This window comes from Copadichromis virginalis, linkage group LG22 (assembly GCF_057382275.1).
Source record: "Copadichromis virginalis isolate Kocher_CV1m ecotype Utaka linkage group LG22, C_Virginalis_male_GT1.1, whole genome shotgun sequence".
NCBI classification, from domain to species: domain Eukaryota; kingdom Metazoa; phylum Chordata; class Actinopteri; order Cichliformes; family Cichlidae; genus Copadichromis; species Copadichromis virginalis.
Window position 1 is genome coordinate 35,938,872 of NC_140638.1, and position 19,910 is coordinate 35,958,781.

At 42.1% G+C, this 19,910-nt stretch overlaps 2 protein-coding genes across 3 annotated transcripts in view; one reads left to right on the top strand and one right to left on the bottom strand.

The window, feature by feature from the left end:
* Nucleotides 1–19,910, top strand: part of thrb (thyroid hormone receptor beta) — a 115,116-nt gene that overhangs the window by 47,378 nt on the left and 47,828 nt on the right. The gene's annotated exons all lie outside the window — the stretch shown is intronic.
* The window catches only part of LOC146683801 (uncharacterized), a 246,868-nt gene continuing 230,730 nt past the window's right edge, over nucleotides 3,773–19,910 (bottom strand). Inside the window, exon 3 of the mRNA XM_085445245.1 lies at nucleotides 3,773–3,988. Coding sequence (XP_085301371.1) covers nucleotides 3,921–3,988 — 68 coding nt within the window. The 3' untranslated portion in view covers nucleotides 3,773–3,920. The remainder of the gene's footprint in view (nucleotides 3,989–19,910) is intronic.

Genomic DNA, 19,910 nt, shown 5'->3' on the forward strand with positions numbered 1-19,910 from the left:
TTTAATGGTTCCTACGCTCACCTGACTCCAACAATCCTGTGTAGCAACAGAATCAGACGGCTGATGCAAGCAGGTGACCTCCAAAGCATTTCGGTGAGGAGCTCGGTTATTTGGGAGGGACTCAGGGAAGCGCTGCTGCTCTTCTCTACATCAGAAGCCTGCTGAGGCAGCTTGTGTGTTCGACTAGGATGGGCCTCCTAGGTCAGGTGTTTCGGGCATGTCTGTGTGATGGTTTATGGTGATATGCTAGCTCTCTCTGATGGTTTGCACTGAATTTCATTTTGCTTATTTTTCAGAACTTTTAATGGCTGTAGTTTCACTTTGGGTTTAAGGTTTCAGTGCAGTAGTAGTATTACTGCCATCTTCTGGAGGATGGGATGCATTGTTCACTCTCAAGTGCCGGCACAGAAGGCGAAATGGATTTAGACCTGAAAGAAGCTCAAACTAATTTGATTGTTTAAAGCATTTCATGTTGAGAGACGACATCCAATGTATGCCACAGCAGAAGAGGTTGTTTATAACAGTAAATGGTATATGGCTGACACATATTATATGTACTTGCTATGGCTCTGCAAACTTCAAACCTGCTTAACATCCAGAAGAACTCTCACTGTGCAGTTCAGCTGCTGCTACAAAAAGCAGTGAAGCTCAATGCTACGAGTAGGGTTAGAACTAATGTGCTTTTTATACAATCTAAAGGTGACATTTTTAACATTTTCTCCAGTGTTTGCTGGCCCTCATTTTCGTAAAATTGCATGAATTGAATGAAACAGTCACACGAATGGCCTGCTCAACGTCCTTTAATACGACTCTGGTAGCGATCATTCTGTTCCTTCTGGCACAAAAGAGAAGATACCAGTCCTACTGATGAGTTAAGGACTTTGCAGAGCCCTCTCCAGCTCCACTGGACAGGTGTCTGTCTTCTGGAATCTCCTCTTGCAGAGTGATTACAGACAGAGCAGGTCTGGCTGTGCACAGCAATGGCGATGATAGCTGACCTGAGCATCGCGTCCAGACTGTGGAGGATTTGTTCGAGCACAGAGTGAAACAAACAAATATCTTTCATAGTTGTGATGTTGGAGATGATCTACAGAGAATGAAGGCCTGACATGGGATTAGGGCTGGGCGATATGACCCAAAATTCATATCTCGATATTTTTTAGCTGGATGGCGATATAAGATATATATCTCGATATTTTTTTAAAGCCATAAAGTAAGAACAAAAAGAGAGTTCTTAGTCAAAGCTGTGTCCCAGATGTCACACAGGCACTTTTATTAACATAGAGCAGATGTACATAAAATTTACTCAAAAATAAATTATGAGCATTTGCTCCGACCATCAAGCGGTGCAGCTCCGTAGCTTACCAAAGTCGTACTAAAACATTTTTTGACAGATTGCTGAGCGCCGTCCATCCATCCATCCATTCGCTTCCGCTTATCCTTTTCAGGGTCGCGGGGGGTGCTGGAGCCAATCCCAGCTGTCATAGGGCGAGAGGCGGGGTACACCCTGGACAGGTCGCCAGTCTGTCGCAGGGCCAACACACAAGGACAGACAACCATTCGCACTCACATTCACACCTAGTGACAATTTGGATTATCCAATTAACCTATCCCCACAAACTGCTGAGCGCCGTGTTCCACAAAAAATCGGTTCGCGGCCATCAAGCACAACCAGAATTCATACATAAGGCGCGCTGTCAACTTTTGAGAGAATGAAAGGATTTTAGTCCGTGCAGCACCTCTGGGCTGCATGGCGTTAGCGTGGTTAGCTCGTTAGCGTGGTTAGCTAGCTAACACGTTGACGCCGTCCAGTAACTCGTTAACGGAGATTTGCCGTGTCCATCTTGTCGTTGCCTGCAGGTGAAGCGATGGGGGAGGAGGGGGAGCTGTGTTCAGTGAAGGAGAGGCGAGGCCGAGTAACGTTGTGTAAAGACGAAAGTGGACGAAAGAGAGGCAAACTTGCGGCTCCACAAGTATAATTGTAACCTAACATAGACTATATCGATATAAACGATATTGTCACATCTTATATCTCGTATAAAAATATATCGATATTTTTTAAAAACTCGATATATTGCCCAGCTCTACATGGGATTAAATGTATTTTAGAGATTCTTTGTTTTTGACTTTCTGTGCTGGATGGGTCCAGAGTGGACAATGAGCATGGATTCAGACTTGTTTCCCACCTGTTCACAGGGGCTTATTTTTTCATGACACAATTTGTATTCCTTATTTAAAATAGCTCATCTGTATCTGTTCACGGAAATATTTAACGTCTATACAAGGCTCGACATTTCTTATAAAATATTTGCCTAATTACAGAAAACTGTACATTCATTAAGACTTGAGAAGCTGTCCTGTAATCAAACCATTCCTGGTGACCCTGAATCCTCCCTTAGCTATGGTGCAATAGGCCTACGCTGCTGCGGGTTTCCCATCATGCACTGGCTGTTTCTTCTTCTCTGACGTCTTATCATTCACTGTTTGTGTTTATACACTACTTTGCATTTGATCATTAGTTATTATTAATCTCTGTCTCTCTTCCACAGCATGTTTCTTGTCCTCTCTTCTTCCCCTCACCTCCAACCAATCACAGCAGATGGCCCCGCCCCTCCCTGAGCCTGGTTCTGCTGGAGGTTTCTTCCTGTTAAAAGGGAGTTTTTCCTTCCCACTGTCGCCAAAGTGCTTGCTTGTAGGGTCTGTTCCTTACAATATAAAGTTGCTTGACACAATGCTTTTATTTGGGGCTGTATAAATACAGTTAAATTGAGTTGAAGCCAGGTTTTGTTTTGTTTTGTTTTTTAATGCTGAAATTTGACATTTTAATAATTTTACGAGTGAGAAAAAATATCTTAGGTGTTTATTTGTTTGTTTTCTTAGTTTAAAAAAATTGTTTTGGTCCATTGATGTAAAAACAAAAGCAGAATTTGATGTGGATACAGTCCTTGGAGCAGGAGAGGGAAAATAGCAAAGCGCCTGCCAAACTATGTGCAGGAAGGGAGAAAAGGAGGCGATCGAGAGGCTCAGAGAATGAAGGAAGTACTGGATTAAAAAAACAAGGCTGAGAAACATATTGTGAAGCTATTTTCCAAATGCTGGGATCGCAGATCACAATCAAAGCACACACATGTTGTATCAGCCTTCAGGCTGGTGGCAGAAGCAGCTTTTTGCCTTCTAATAACACATTAGAGCCCATTGATTTCAATGTTTGTTTTTCTATTTTGGTCTTAATTGGAGGCTGGCTCTGCCCTGGCACCATCTCCACCCCCTCTTTCTGTGTGGTTTCTCAGGTCAGAACTGATTTCTTCTCAGTCTCTGCAGTCCATACGCTGCCTTAATTAGCCACAGATCCAGCAATATGACTCAATATGTCTTTGTTACATTCTCCAGAATGGATGTCCAGGGGATACGGGAAGTAACAACGAGTGTCGAGGACACGAGGAGGCTGAATCGGAGCAAAATCAAAACCCACTGTTTTAGGAAACAAACACACCTTCAGCCTGTTTGTGTTTTCAAAAGCAAAGAGAAACGCTTCAAAAAGCTTCTAAAGAAGGATGTAGTTAGTGTAACACGCTCTTCACCACAGAGCAGCCATAAACCTGCAGCATACTGTAAGGACTGAAGTGCTCCACTCTCTCTGACCTTAAGTGCTCCCAGGCCTCAGTGCTGAGAGGAGTCAGCTGCATTGAAGGGTGGTACCTCAGCCTGGAGGAGAGCACAGACCACACCCACACAGTTCAATTCAATTCAATTCAATTTTATTTATATAGCACCAAATCACAACAAAAGTCGCCTCAAGGCGCTTCATAGATACAGAGAAAAACCCAACAATCATATGACCCCCTATGAGCAAGCACTTTGGCGACAGTGGGAAGGAAAAACTCCCTTTTAACAGGAAGAAACCTCCGGCAGAACCAGGCTCAGGGAGGGGCGGGGCCATCTGCTGTGATTGGTTGGGGTGAGAGAAGGAAGACAGGATAAAGACATGCTGTGGAAGAGAGACAGAGGTTAATAACAGATATGATTCAATGCAGAGAGGTCTATTAATACATAGTGAGTGAGAAAGGTGACTGGAAAGGAAAAACTCAATGCATCATGGGAATCCCCCGGCAGCCTACATCTATTGCAGCATAACAAAGGGAGGATTCAGGGTCACCTGGTCCAGCCCTAACTATATGCTTTAGAAAAAAGGAAAGTTTTAAGCCTAATCTTAAAAGTAGAGATAGTGTCTGTCTCCCGAATCCAAACTGGAAGCTGGTTCCACAGAAGAGGGGCCTGAAAACTGAAGGCTCTCCCTCCCATTCTACTTTTAAATACTCTAGGAACAACAAGTAGGCCTGCAGAGCGAGAGCGAAGTGCTCTAATAGGGTGATATGGTACTACAAGGTCATTAAGATAAGATGGGGCCTGATTATTTAAGACCTTGTATGTGAGGAGCAGGATACAGTCGGTCTGTTATGGCTTCTGATCAAACGGGATTGGTGAGGTCAATGACTGTAAGAGGAACGCAAAGGTTCTTCTAATCACAATAGTTGTGACGTTGTTGTTTGGAGATACAGATGTTAAGGAAGTTCATTCAGCTTTCAGTAAAGAGGATCGATTTGAAAAACCATGTAATGCCTGTGCTGTCCAAGGAATGACCATCAGCTGTTGTCCAGGTAGCTCCCTCAGGTGATCTGGAGCAGGTTTCCTAGTTATTCCCATTTAAATCCACTTTAATGTGGTCACTTAAAATGTCTTATTCCAGAGTCACCACTTTAGAGGGTGGAGCAGAGCAGGTAATCTACACCCTGGCAGGTTGGGGGTTCAGTCAGTGTGGGAAATATGCTTGGATACGATACTAACTCCAAGTTCCTCCGATACATCTGTCAGTGTGTGAATGTTAGAAAGCACTTAGAAAAAGGATGAATGGGTGAATGCAGTTGTATAAATCACTTTGATTGTTCCAGTAGAGTTAAAAAACACCGTGAAAGAGTCGATTGGTGGATTATAAGGTCGGGTAGCGTTCCTGACACGACTGTTACAGGATCTGCTTCACGCCTGAGCCGGGGATGATTTACACTTTAGACAAATGTGTTATCAGCTCCACTTATGGATCCACACAGATGATGATGATGATGATGATGATGATGACTATTTCACTTCATTTATACTTCTTTTAGTGGCTTCAAGTTCAGTTCAGTTCATTTTTATTTCAAACACGTGCCTTCACAATCATTACAAACTATTATTCCATTATTTGTTTGAAAAGGAGTAGGTAGAAGTATTTACTTATTTGTCCCTGCCCCCTTAAGTTTTACCTCTCATTCATTTAATTGTTTTTTTTGTCTTAAATTAAACAAACAACATATGCAACAAAAATAAAGCAAAACAAAACAAAACATACATCAATCAAAAACAAGAAATTAGCAAGCCCCTCCACAGTATAGTTTCTTTCATATGATAAATACAGAATGTGTATATTTGCAGATACACAAGTTATGGAAAAACAAACAAACCAAAACCAAAAAAACCAAAAAAGAACCACAACACCATTACCAGCAACATTACCGTCCTGGGTTAACCCCGTTTTCTTCATTCTTATACTTATTTAAAATTAGGTTTTTATATTTTACTTTAAACTGTTTTATGTTTTGACTGTCTTTTATTTCTTCTGTTAGACTGTTCCATAATTTAACTCCTGCAATTGAGATTGACATAGTTCTTAAAGTTGTTCTAGCACTTTGTATTTTTAAATTCCACTTCCCTCTTAAGTTATACCCACCTTCTCTTTCTATGAATAATTTACAGATTTCTTTTGGAAGCAATTTATTTTTTTACTTTATACATTATTTACGCTGTTTTAAGCTTCACCAAGTCTTGGAATTTAATAGCTTGCATTTTGACAAAGAGTGCATTTGTATGGTCCCTGTACCCTACATTATTTATTAATCTAATGGCCCTTTTCTGTATTATAGTTATTGTTTGTGTGTTACTTTTGTATGTGTTTCCCCAGACCTCTACACAGTAGCTCATATATGGCAGTAGTAAAGCACAGTATAAAATGTGCAGTGCTTTCTGATCCAACATATGCTTTGCTTTCCCCAGGACGGCAATGCCCCGTGCCAATTTCCCCCGAACATAAGTAATGTGTGGCTTCCAACAGAGCTTGTGGTCGATGATCACCCCAAGAAATTTTATTTCATTTACTCTTTCTAAATATACATTGTCAACACATATTTCTACTTTGATGTTTTTCTTTTGGTTTCCAAACAACATAAATTTTGTTTTATCTAGATTCAATGATAATTTATTTATATCAAACCACTTCTTTAATATCGTTAATTCCTGTGTGATCATCCCCAAAACCTGTGGCAAGTTAAAAATGTAACTGTTTAACTTTTGCTTGTAATGTCCATTTCAGTATATTTACATTTTATTCAGAATTAATGAAAGAAAGGTATCTTTTCTGTTGTTATATATTTTAGGATAATAAAAGTATGGAGGCTTTTATTAAGATAAGATTATTATTATTAGTCTCACGGGTGGGAAATGTTCAGGTCACGGCAGAAAGTACAATTTTAAAAGCAGTAAAAGTTAAGAAAAGACATAATAGAATAACGTACTATACAACAAGAATAAAATACTATATACAATAGAATAAAGAACTACTATCCTATTGTTTTGAACTAGAGCTGGGCGATATGAGATTTTTTCATATCACGATATGTTTTTTTCATTTCAGGCGATAACGATATCTATCACGATATCAGCCAAATAACTATATTTGTAAGATTTAAATGTGCCGTTGCTCACAAGTAAAATGTGAAATAATCAGCAGCTTGTTTTTATTTAAATATTTATTTCCCATAATAAGTTCAACAGGGTAGATGTACTTAAGGAACATGAGACTTTTTCAGATAAATAAAGGCAAATATTGCAAACTACACAAAAGGCAGCCGCTAAAGCGTTTAAGTTTCAAAATAGAACAAACGAAACAGACTAAACTGTCAATTCCACTTAGAAACAAAATATTAATTCTAAAAATAAATCTTAGTTTGTTTTACAGAAGAACAGACAAAACTGACTAACTTTTGTCAATATCAAATAAACTGAGAACTAAAAGGAAATTCTCAATCTCTCCTTGTTGTATAGCTGAGCTTTTCAAACAGTTTTAACAGTTACTTTAGTCTGACAAAAGCCGAATGACGAATTAGCGCTTCCAGTCAGAGACTGAGGCTACGTCCACACGTACACGGGTATTTTTGAAAACGGAGATTTTCCGTTTTCGTTTTAAAAAATAATCCCGTCCACACATAAAGGCAGAAATGAAGGAAAACGCTGCTATGAACATGCCAAAGCAGCAGGTGGCGCTAGATTCCTAACCGTGCAGAAATGTTGGCCAATCAGAAGTCTAGAAGCCTCGGTGGGAAAAAGTAAACAAAGCTGGGGCATAGAAGCAGAACCGAGTCGTATATGTGGAGGGACAGTAACTGTGTGTATATGTAAGCATTTAAACACTGCAGAGAGTAGAATTAACAGTATTGTAGAAATTCATTTCACCGAAACAATAACGTGGCGCACAGTGTGACGCATGCACCAGTTTATTGTATTTCCAGACTTGCTTTCGGCACAATTTACAGTGCACGCTACTCTGTTTTTAGTCAGACTTGAAATAGCCGAAATACCTTCACACTACGGAACTTCTATGGCTCTTCCGTTCGACAATCTCTCCGGCGTTGGAACCATCATCTGTTTTCTCTTCGGTCACGCTCGGTTGATTTTTCTAGTCGGCACACTCATTTCCTCCATTACCCGCTGGCTGCTTCCCAAACAAACACACGTGCGGCTTGGCACTTGTGCTGTACGTAACAAGTCACGCGACGTGACGCTGCGGCTGTGATTGGTTCGGCTCTGCGCTACTTAATTTAGATTGGCTGACCTTTTTTTTTTTTTTTTTTTTTAAGAGGACAAGAGCGGCGAGGTCTATCGCGATAGCTTAATTTCTCTATCGAGTAAAAGTTATATCGCGATACATATCGTTATCGTTCTATCGCCCAGCTCTATTTTGAACACGTCATTATTTAATTTTGTGTTTAATAAATCATCAGATTCATTTCAGTTATCTCTGTTAACACAGATTAGAAGAACCGAGTTTTCTTTCTTTATCTAAAAGAAGCAAATGAGGAGAAATTTCTCAGTAATTCTCGTCTTCTTTCAGCTGATGCCTTTAGGGCTGCCACAGCAGATCGTACGCTTCCAGCTCAGCCCTCTGCATTTCCTCTTTCACTACATCCATGAATTTTCCTCCCAGCAGCTCCATATGAAGCTTTCCGTATCCTTTCTCCTGTCTTAGTGTCACATACAACTCTCTGCATGCTGCACATTCACATGTTCAGATCAGTCAGCCTGATCTCTAACTTTGTCTCCAAGCAGTCTGTCTGATATCCTCGTTTCTAATCCTGTCCATCCCGCTCACTCCAAATGAAAATCTTCTGTCAAACTGGCCTCCTGCCTGTTTATCAGTGCCAGCGTCTCCAAACCATACATCACAGCAGGTCTCACTATCCTGTCTGTCACAAGCCACCCCTGACACTCATGTCCACCCACTCCACCCTGCCGACAGTCTCTTCTTCCATTTCAGATGCTTTAGATCAGGGGTGGGCAATCTCAGTCCACGAGGGCCATGCAGGTTTTATATCTCACCTTGGGTCACCACACCTGAATCGCATGATTCGTCGTTACCAGGCCTCTGGAGAACTTCAGGACATGTTGAGGAGGTAATTTAGCCATTTAAATCAGCTGTGTTGGTTCGAGGACACATCTAAAACCTGCAGGGACACCGGCCCTCGTGGACTGAGATTGCCCAGCCCTGCTTTCGATGGTTGACACCATGTATCTGCTTTCACTGCCTCTGCTCTGTACATGTTCACCTTTCCACTGGTCTCCTTCTTACTCGCACACATATTATATCTGACTTCCACTGAGTTTCCAGTGTGTACCTCCACCTCTTCATGCTGTTCCCACTACAGATCTCACCCCATCTTGAGCAGGTCTCCAGTCTGTCACATGGCTAAGAGGGAAACACAGACAACCACTGGCACATTAGATTTCCCAGTTACCCCAACCCCACTAACTGTATGTCTTTGGACTGTGGGAGGAAGCTGGAGTAACCTGGGAGAGTCTTGGGGACATGCATGCAGACTCCACACAGAATTTGAACGCAGGACCTTCTTGTTGTAAGGCAGCATTGCTTACCACAGCACCAGCATACTTCACCAAATTTTTACATTATCAGAAAAAATCCCAGATGCAGAATCTGTTTTCAGTCTGTCCAAACAAAATCGTATGAGAAGCATGATCCAAGTATGAAAACACGCTGGGCTCTTTGTTGACGGTGACTGGGAAGGACACAATAATAAAAGAGTACATCAGAGGAGACAAAGTCAAGGTTGGACTGGTTTGGACATGCAGAGGAGGGAAAGTGGATCTGCTGAAGACGGAAATGGCAGCAGGAGTAAAATAGTAAGCCCAAAGCACAGGTTCATGCATGTGATGAAGGACGACAAGCAGAGGGTTGGTGTGACAGAATGGGAGAAGGTTGGCAGGTGATCTGCTCATCCCCTAAAGCGGAAGAAGACTGAAAGATTCATGTGAAGAAACCCTCACTCGGGATCTTTAGCACTGTTTTTTATTTGTCTGTTTCTGCTCAGATTAATGATCGTCTTCAAATTGTGCTTTGGTCTGAGACTGTACATCCATCTCAGTGAACAAATCACCTGCACACTTCACCAAAGAGAGATCGGAGTCATTTCATGGATCATCCACATCATTGGTGGCATCTAAAGAATACGTGGGGCCTTTTTAAAGGCTCACACAGCAGGCATGAGCTCGCTTACTTAGACTAAATCGATTAATCAGACTGGGATTGTCGCTGTAGTGAGTTGATCTAAAAGGCTGTTTTCTCTTAACTCAAACTCAACTGAGTATAATATTTATATCATGGAGGAATCACTAGATTATCTGCTGGCCAGGAGCAAATGGGGCTGATGCTGCTTCAGTAATGTCGCGGTCTGGGCTGTGGGGAGGCCGGTCCGTGACTGATGGGGATCTACTGTGCTTTTACTGCACCCACACTCTGTTTTGGCTCATTGCCCTGCTGTAAAATGAAGCTGTTGCCAGCACTGACAGTCCCTCTCTGTATCTATAATTCCATCAACAAAAAGCACTTAACGAAAAGACAGGAAGCCGAGCTGGTGGTGGCAGAGATGAAGAGGCTCAGGTCTTCACTGGGAGGAGCTTTCTAAGTAAAGCTGAATATGATGGTGTTTAATGTTAGGTTTAAGTGTAGATTCAGGCATGTTGTATGAAGCACGTTGAGTACTGGGTTAGATAGAAAGGTGCTTTATAAGAACAAGAACATTTACCTCTCTGTTTCTGTCTCTTGAAGAATGACTGTCACATGTTTTGTGTCATATTATCTCATAGTTTCTCATATATGCTAAGTTATACTTTGCACAGGTTTGCATTATGACCTGACTCAGCGTAATGCATCGTAACAAAAATGATTTTTCTCTTTTTGTTTTAAATACATGCAAACGCCAGCTGTCAATTTTACTCTTACTGGGAAAATATCTACACGCTGGAGTAGCTGCTGCACTTACATTAACAACTATCGTTTTCATTTCAACATTGTGCTTCATGAGCTATGGCTATATTGAAAATTACATAAAACATATTTAAGACAACATCTGTTTTCTTTTTTAATTCGAGGTCCCAGCTTCCATTGGGTGAGAGGCAGCGTATACCTGAGGAAGGTTACCCGTCTGTTGCAGGGCTAACACACCTGTGGCTACTTTGGAGTCATCATTCTTATCCCTCGACTGTAGAATTTGAACCCAGGACCGTTTTGCTGTAAGGCAGTGGGACCAACCACCACAGCACAAAATACATGATTTTAACCCTTGTCAAGTGACAACTTTGAATTTAGCACAAACCAGCTTCTGTACAGCGATACAGCTCATTATAAAACAATTAAAACTAAACAGTTTTCATACCCAACAACGTGTTGTAATCTAAAACTAAAGCTAACTTAGTCAATGCCGTACTATAGAATGAAGCAGAGACTCCTGTAAGGCTTGTATCCTCATGTCAATAACTACAAAACAGCTCCAGGTTTAAAATTAACGTACCGGTACAGATTTCTAAGAACTAGGCTGAAGTACAAAGGTGTAGTATCTACAGTGGGATAAAGTTGATGACTCGTACCAAGAAGCTATGGGTTGTTAAAGGTAGTTGACAAACAGAGGGGGTGATTAGTAAGGCTTTGTGCCAGTAAAGACCATTGAAGTGTTTGCTTTGAGACAAATCGAGGTCAGAAGCACTTACACTTGTCTTAGTGGATCCAAGCACACGATCGGCTGCCAGGAGAGGAAGCAGCAACACATTTATTGGCATTTAGTCACTTTGGTGAAGGAGCAGCTGTTATAGCCCAGTGCATGCAGGACAAGACAACAACAAAACAGCTTGTTTTAACTTCATTTGGATATTTTCTTCTTTCTCCTCCTTCGTTATACCACATTCGTTAAGTACATCTATGACTCAGGCATGGAGGTTATCAATGTGAGGACAGTTTTCTGTCGGTCAAAAGTACAGATTTCATGTTGACTGGCATTAAAGTTAAACTTGACCTATATACAATATTTGTACAGCATTAGAACAGTAGGGCAAAGTTGAATAAAATGCTCGTTTGTATACAGGTCTGTGTAGTGAACTGGTTTGTGTCCTGTCTGTCCTGACCTTGGGGCAAGACTGATTAGTGGCAGCTGTCCATTCCTTCATGTCTCCCTGACAAAGTCTTTCTTGTAACTGTAATGATTGTCTGAAGACAAGAGCACAGAGATCTGATGTAGTCGTGAAGGAACAGCATTAACTGTACAGCTGTTTTTCTGAGCCTGAAAGCAACATGCAGATCTTCCAGGGTTTAAAGCCGAATGTTTAACATCCAGAATCAGAGCTATTAGTTCATCCTGACATCATCGCTTTCACATACTTGTATGTCATGAGACTGGATACTGAATGTTTTGTCTGGGTGTGTGTGGGAGCTGTTGTGCCCCAAATGCATGTAAAGTTGTGGAGAGTTATAGCTAAATGTGTGCGTACACATGTGCTTCCTAAAATCTGTCAGGGCTCCTAGAAAAAGCAGGGGTTGTGTTTGTGTGATATCCAGGTTTCTGCCCCAGAGACATGGAAACTACCCAATCAGGAGGAGCTTTGGAGAAAATCGTAGGCTGACCATTACTGACCTACTTGCAGTCAGGCAGGCTTTGGCACTATTTGAACACAAGTCAAACCAACACTTTGTGAATGAGTCGCAGAGGTTCTTTACTTTAGTTTGAGCTCGGCCTTCTCCCCATGAACCTTTTTTTAAACAGACTTGTTTTACTCTTTTTCTCTGTTTTTACGAGTGTCTGTTGGATTTGTGGTGCCTGAAATGTTACACCAAACATCCACCGCCATGAAAAAACTGCTTGTTTATCCAGCTCTTTGGTACGGGAAGGTTGCCACCCATCTTACTTATTAGCTTACCGTTTTTCTATTCTGTCCTGTCTTTGCAGCCCAGTGTGTTCTCCAGGGAACCTGGCAACACCACAACACAAGTGTGGGCTCTCCTATAGGTGTCTCAGTTTAGTGTTTCGATCACTTCCTACTCTTTGCATGTGTGATAAAGAGCAGAATGCTTGTTCTAGATGAATGGGGAAGGGGTGGGCAACATTTTTCTTTGCGGCTGGTTGAAGCAAAAGGTCTCACATTAAAGAAAACCCCAAAACAAATAGAAGTTGCAGAGCATAATGGTCAGCAGAGATTTCTACAGTGCAAAATCATACATGGCCTTTGGTTCATTGCTGATTGGCCATAGGTGTCATGTCTTTGTGTTAGCGCTGCAGTAGATTGGCCACCTTTCCGGGGTCTGTCTTGCCATTTGCCCGGTGATGCCTTGGGTAGGCGCCGTCCTTCTTGCTACTCTGATAAATGTTTAGTTTTCCTTGTATGATCGCAGGCCCGGCTTAGACATGTTCCACAGAGCATTTCTGGCCCTTGGGCCCTATTTTTCTTACCCATGTGTTTTATAATGTAGGTCAAAGTGCAGCATGTTCTGTGAACAGACTTTGAGCTGATATTACTGGGTCAACTTTGCTCTTACATGAAACAATTACAGAATGAAAGGAGCTAAAATACTAAAAAAAGGTCAGCAGTTCGAGTCCAAAGGTCCTTTCTTCAAATCAGTTTTTTTCTGCACACAAATAACAGCAGAAGTTTTTGTTTGTTTGTTTGTTTGAGGACTTTATTGTTGTTTATCAGCAGAAATAATGTTTTTTTAATGTAAATTGTGCTTGTGTTCATATAATGAAAAAAACATGCTCTCCTCGTGTTTTTGTGTTGGGTAGATTCCCAGACTTCACGCTGGCTGTAAGCTAACTGTGACTGTGAGCAATGGTGTCACATGCTTGCACAGTTATTTATGCTTTAGCTTTTGGTCCTGTGGTTGCTAATTCTGCATAAACTGCCAACAGGATGTCATTTTATGAACAAACACAGACTGTTCATGTCCGTGATGGTCCACCATATAACCCAGTATGTGTTTCCCATCAGCAACAATTTACCGAGTTAGAGCAGAGCGAGTATGTTCTGTTACTGGGAAGAAATGTTTGTTCCACATGAACCCGGCAGCTCAGACGCAGCGTTTCCCCTGGATAGACCTGTAATCTGTGTAGAAGAAGACTGAACATTACTTCCCACCACATCGGACTAATCCAGTGTTTGGGATGATTGTGCAACTCAAACATTATTCTAACATGTTGCAGATGTTCCTGAGTAACTTTCGTCTCTGAACTGTACCTGGAATCTGGTACCGGTAGGCAGCAGTATCCTTTTCCATATTTCCATGGATCTGAAATAATGAATCCAATTTTCTTTCTTCCACAGTAGGTCCACATTTCTCAACTGAAGCGTTTTGTTTCCGTTTCAGAAACCACGCCAGCCTTCGTCTCACAGTTCTGTGACGTTGATATCATTGTTGGCAGTATGTATGTACATGTTACAGTATTAAATGATACTTTGAGTGGGACTGTTATCGGTCATGGTTACATACTGAGGGTTTGGACAAACCTCTCATATAATGTGTTTCTTTCTGAGCAAACAATGCCTCACTACAAGTTTCATCTTCTTCTTCTTAAATATTGCAGACAGGCTGTCAAATACACTGCACTCTGTATTTTGTGTTTGATTGTCTTGCCATGGTCAGCTTTGCATTTTGCATCACAAATGTTGCAGACAGCGTTGTCTGTGTCGACTTTTGTAACCACGCTCGGTACGGCTTTTGTTCTCCAGCCGGTGTGTTTGTTGCTCTCTAACACACGGTCACATGGTCTCATTTTTATTCCTTTTCTAAGCTCGATGTGCTCTGCTACCGAAATGTGACACTGATTCATTTAGAGTACATCAGTACTGTGTAGTATTTATGTAATTTGGTTGTTACAGTCAAACCTATGAGGCTGGTTACCCATCGTACTGCTTGAACACACATACTGTGACAGACATTATCACAATGATGCACCTGACAAAAACAGGAGGAACACACATTACAGCTGATTTGTAATGCTGATGAGAAATATGTTGTGTACAAACTGAAGACATGCAAAAGACCTGCCAGATTTTCTTTCAACAGCTGCATCAAATGATCCAACAGATGGTTTAATGGTAGATAATGGCACAAATACCAGTAACCTGACTGACTCACATCTTAGTATCAGTCTTGTGTGATTCACTAAAATGCTCTCTATCCCAAATTTTGAATTTGGGTGTTATTTCAGTGTGCTATCTTAAACAAAACAAGAAACACAGAGTACATGCTGACAGTACTACTTGGTGCTACAACAGGGCTTTGCATTCGTGAAAACTGTGGATCTTCTATATACAACCCAATGGATCGTTGACACGTTGTGCAGCTGTGCGTCGTGTCCAGCTGCTCTGTATATCCAGTCTCATTTTTTCTCTCAAAAAGGAAGGAAGACTGTGTGGTGATGGTGAGGACATCCTGAGCTATGTGACCGATCTCGTCTTTAAAGTAACAATGTAAAAACATAGCTGTGGAGATTAGCTCTGTGTGTTTAAATCCTGCGTTCTGTTTAAATCGATGTAGTTAAAGCTAATCCTGGCTGTCAGTGATAAACTAGTTCTTTACTTTGTGTTGAAGTACTTTTTTTTTAAGCTAACAAGTACTTGAGTTAGGCGCTGCTTCAAGTGCAACAACTTCAGGGCGCAGAGCCTTATTCAGTTTATTTAGACATGTTATTAAATGTGCAGTTAGAAGTCAAATAAATACATAGAAACTGATACACCGGACATATTATACTGCTTATTTTTATACTCATTTTATTTTTTTACATCAAAAAAGAAAATTGTAACTTTTGTATTTTATTATCATTTTTTTATTTTAATTTAAGCTCCAAGTCTCACAGGCCTACAGACAGGCAGGAAACAGCAGAACAAACGCTGTATTCTCCAACCAGTTGGTGGTGTTTGCTGGACTTTGCTGGGAGTCGCTGTGAATAAACAGTTTGCTAAAGCCTCACTCACACAGGCCTAGAGACTGGTCAGTGACCCACTGGAAACCAGTGGCTGCAACCAAACATAAAAGGTGCACCTTTTACTTTGAAGGCGAACTTTCTCGTGTTTGCGGCGGACACACTAGCACAAATTGTAAATGGCGACTTCCACGCAAACAGCAGGCGCCTGCAGCAGGGGCTGTCGGGAGATTGCTGACCGTTCTCTAGGCCGGTGTGTCTGAGGCATGATCAGCTGAAGAAGCATTAAATGAAAAGCTCCCATGATTAGCTGAGTGAAAACAGGTTCAAATAATTGGTTCAGTGGGTAAACGATATGTCATTTCCCACTTGCAGGTTGTGATCAAGCCAAAAAACATCAAAACGCAAATTTGGATCCATTTGTCCCAACCAGACTGAACTGTATTCTTAGCTGTTTATGGTAATGATACGAAGGTAACGTTGTTAACACTGTCACTGCACTGAGCAGCAGACATGCATCCTTTGAATCAACAGAAAAATAATTCACACTTCTGTGTCAGTGCGCGCACAACTCCTCCATCTCACGTAGCAACATCCAGCATATGCTGCTGTGTCAGAGCTGCGACCGTCACTGTGGAGCTGGACTGCTAAAGGCCAGCAGCAGGACCGAGAAGAGCGAGCTGGCACACAAGGTCAATGTTAACAACACTGCCGGGTAAAACAGTGTAAACAAGGTTCGACGGAGCGCTTCAGACTGTGTAAAAGAGGCTAAACGTTTAAAAGATACGATCAGCAGCTGTAGGACAATCAGTTCATCAGATCCTGTTTTTTACACCACGGTACCTGCGTGTCTTTGGCATCTTATGACGTTATTACATGTAATAAGATCAAACTGTATGCAGAAATCGATGTAAACAGATAAAACTAATCAAATTCAGTGCAAAGTAAAATCTGGCATTTAATTATTCATTTTTTGGTCTTTCATTAATTGATCCATTCTTATTATTTTATACATGTATTCCCGTGTGGATAGTAGTTCTGTCTGGTCTAAAGAGACCTGCTCTGTGTTTGGGGTGAATCGTTTGACACTGGGTACTTTAACCTAGTGGGGCCGATCGTGGCCCAAGAGTTCGCCTCGTAATCAGAAGGTTGCCGGTTCGAGCCCCGGCTCGGACAGTCTCGGTCGTTGTGTCCTTGGGCGAGACACTTCACCCGTTGCCTACTGGTGGTGGTCAGAGGGCCCAGTGGTGCCAGTGTCCGGCAGCCTCGCCTCTGTCAGTGGGCAGCTGTGGCTACAATGTAGCTGCCATCACCTGTGTGTGAATGTGTGTGTGACTGGTTGTGTAAAGCGCTATACAAATACAGGCCATTTACCATTTAACTGTCTTTAGGTGCCAGATAAAAAAAGACACAAAATGGAGAAAAACAGGTGTGGACACGAGGCTGAAGGAGATACACATCAAACTGTGGCTTATACGTCTCAGTGGAGCTCCTCTGTGTGTGAAGACATAAGTTTCATTAGGATTGGCCCGCCCTTTAAGTGGTATGGTAGAAATAATCTAGGTAATTGTTCATATTTAGGGAGTAGCAGAAGCAGTAGTTCATTCCAAATGATATATTTGTGCTTAGTTTATCCCCTGTCCTTCACTAATCCAGTATCTTGCCCCCCCTCTCATCTCGTCTCCCATCCTTCCTCTGCAGCTTTCTCTCGCTCTTTTCTTCCTTTCTCCCTCCATTGTGAGCAGCTTACTGCAGTATCCTTAAAGTCCCTTGCCTATGTCCTTAGTTGTCCTCTCGTACCCAGCCTGCACTGGAGTGATGTGGAGCTCTGTCAGCTCAAGATGGGTGTGCACTTTGATGTTGGAAGAGAGGATTGTGTGGTGGGTAGATGCTACGATGTTGCTTTATATATTCCTTTCAATAGTTTCCCTTAGCGGCAACTGCTGTCATCAATTTGAAAAGGACTCTTTTCTTCCCTCCTTTTTCCCCCATTCTGGCCCCTCAGACAGTGTCCACGAGGCTGAAAAAACACGCTATTGCTGCAAACAGTCTGCATGCAGGGGAATTGTCCTGACGCGACCCGCGCTCGCTCACAGAGGCAAAGGCAGCAGCGAGCTCGAAGGGAGGCGTCTGTGTGTGAGTGCATGTGTGTAACGTGGGGCTTTCAGCAGGCAAACAGATGCATGACATGCTTGCCTGCATATATTTTTAGCATGTCCATGTCTTAGTGTGTGCACTCCATCCACACACTGTCTCCTCTGGAGCTGTAAATATTACGCGTAGCTGATAGTACTGACTGATACTGGCCTCTTCTTGATATTATAATTATGTCACTATGTGCAAATATGAAACCTATTTTTCGAGAGCATAATGCAGAAACTGGTCACACCATAGTTCTTACATCACAGTGACTCCAACTCCAGGTTTACAGTGTTCTCAGTACTTAATGTAGGACCAATCACATGTTGGTAGACATCGGTGTAAGAAGGCTGCGGGCTCTCGGTGAGTCGGTCCAATCCCATTCAGATATGTCATCGAACTGGGATTGTGAAAGTTTGAGGGCTGGGGTGATGAGCTGCTCTCTATGTTGTGTTTGTTCCTGGAGTGTCTGGACTTTTAGCACATTGCTGCGCTCTTATGAGCTGCCACAATATTAGGAACCTGGTTTTAGTGCCGTCAGTGTTGGTGCATGTTCACTTGCTGGTTTGTTCAGGGTTTGATAGAGTTAACTCTGAGCAGCCTAGCTCACTGTGGTTCTCGCTGTTTGATTGGGTCTCTCATTGGCCCATGGCACTCTCACCGTCCATTCAGTTATCTGAACCGTTGAGCTTACGTTCTTCTGTTTTGACACCTTGAAGGAGTTTTTTAAAGAGTTCCTATAAGGTTTATGTGTCTTCATTCTTAATCAGATTACTGCGTCTCTGTGGTTCCCATTCTTCATCCGTTACCACAGTTTAAATATGTAGAGCTAGTTTAGTCGCCTTCAACTCCTTTTGTTATTGTTTGTTAGTTTTTCTTGTTGTAAAAAGTCTTTTCGGGGCTTTTATTTAGCTGTTGAATATAACGATGAGTTTTGCTTCTAGAGTTTGTACTGAGCGCATCTTTTTTTCCTTTATCTTTAAAATATTTCAAAGGTCATTTAATTCAGCGGTCCCCAACCCCCGGCCCACGGCCCGGTACCGGTCTGTGAGTCGTTTGGTACCGGGCCGTGAGAGTTGAGGCTCGGGTGTGAAATTGATGGTTTTCAGGGTTTTTATTGTTAACTCAGCTTCCCTGGGTCTTTCCCGTGTTGTAGTTGTGCGTCTTATTTTGAAAGAAATGTGTTACCATAGCGACCAGAGAGCATTGAGGGGCAGCGAGGAGGACGTCACTCTCAATGTTGTTGGTGCACTTCAGGAAGACGCTGCTAATAAAGTTACACAATTACACACTGAATTTGCGTTTAGTGTTATATTTACAAAATACCACAGTTTTTGTTGTATCTGTTATTTTGTCGTATTTATCCGCCACACCTTAAACTCCGGTCCGTGAAAATACTGCCTGATAATACTGACCTGTCTGTGGAGCGACAAAGGTTGGGGACCGCTGATCAAAGTTGGTTCAGAAAAGTTGTGTAGGCGCCCTGTTTGTCCAGTATGTCTCTGGTCTGTAAACTGGTTTCTTCCAAAATGTGGTAATGTTGCATAACATGACATTCAGAAACACTGCAGTGTAGATCCCTGGGTCTTGTGTAAAGCACAGTAGGTCAGAGCGCACAGTACCGGAGTCTGCGAGCTAATAGTGAAGGAACTGAGCACTCAGTACTCATCAGGCTGTAAGCATAAAGTTTCGACTTGGGATCAACCCTACCGCCTAGTGGTGTTGGCCGGAGGAGCCGATGGCGCGATATGGCAGCCTGGCTTCTGTCAGTCTGCCCCAGGGCAGCTGTGGCTACGACTGTACCTGCCTTCACCAGTGTGTGAATGTGAGAGTGAATGAATAGTGGTATTGTAAAGCGCTTTGGGTGCCTAGAAAAGCGCCATAATATAAATGCAATCTATATGAATGCAGGATCAACAGATGTGCCCATCCAGATGTTTAACCATTTACAACCATTACAGCTCAGCACATCAAAGCCCTCGTTGACTTTTCTCTCCAGGCCCAGAGAGAAGGTCATTCTTATCTCACTTTTCTTCTCTGTAAACCTTTCACACATGTAACTCATGAAGATGACTAACAGCAAAAGGCGAAAGTGGATGTTGAAATGTGCGTCACATTTTCAAATATAACTCCGATCACTATGGAAACTGAGTGTATCGTCTAGGGTTCCCCCCCTCAGCCACACTCACACACCTTCTTGTCATG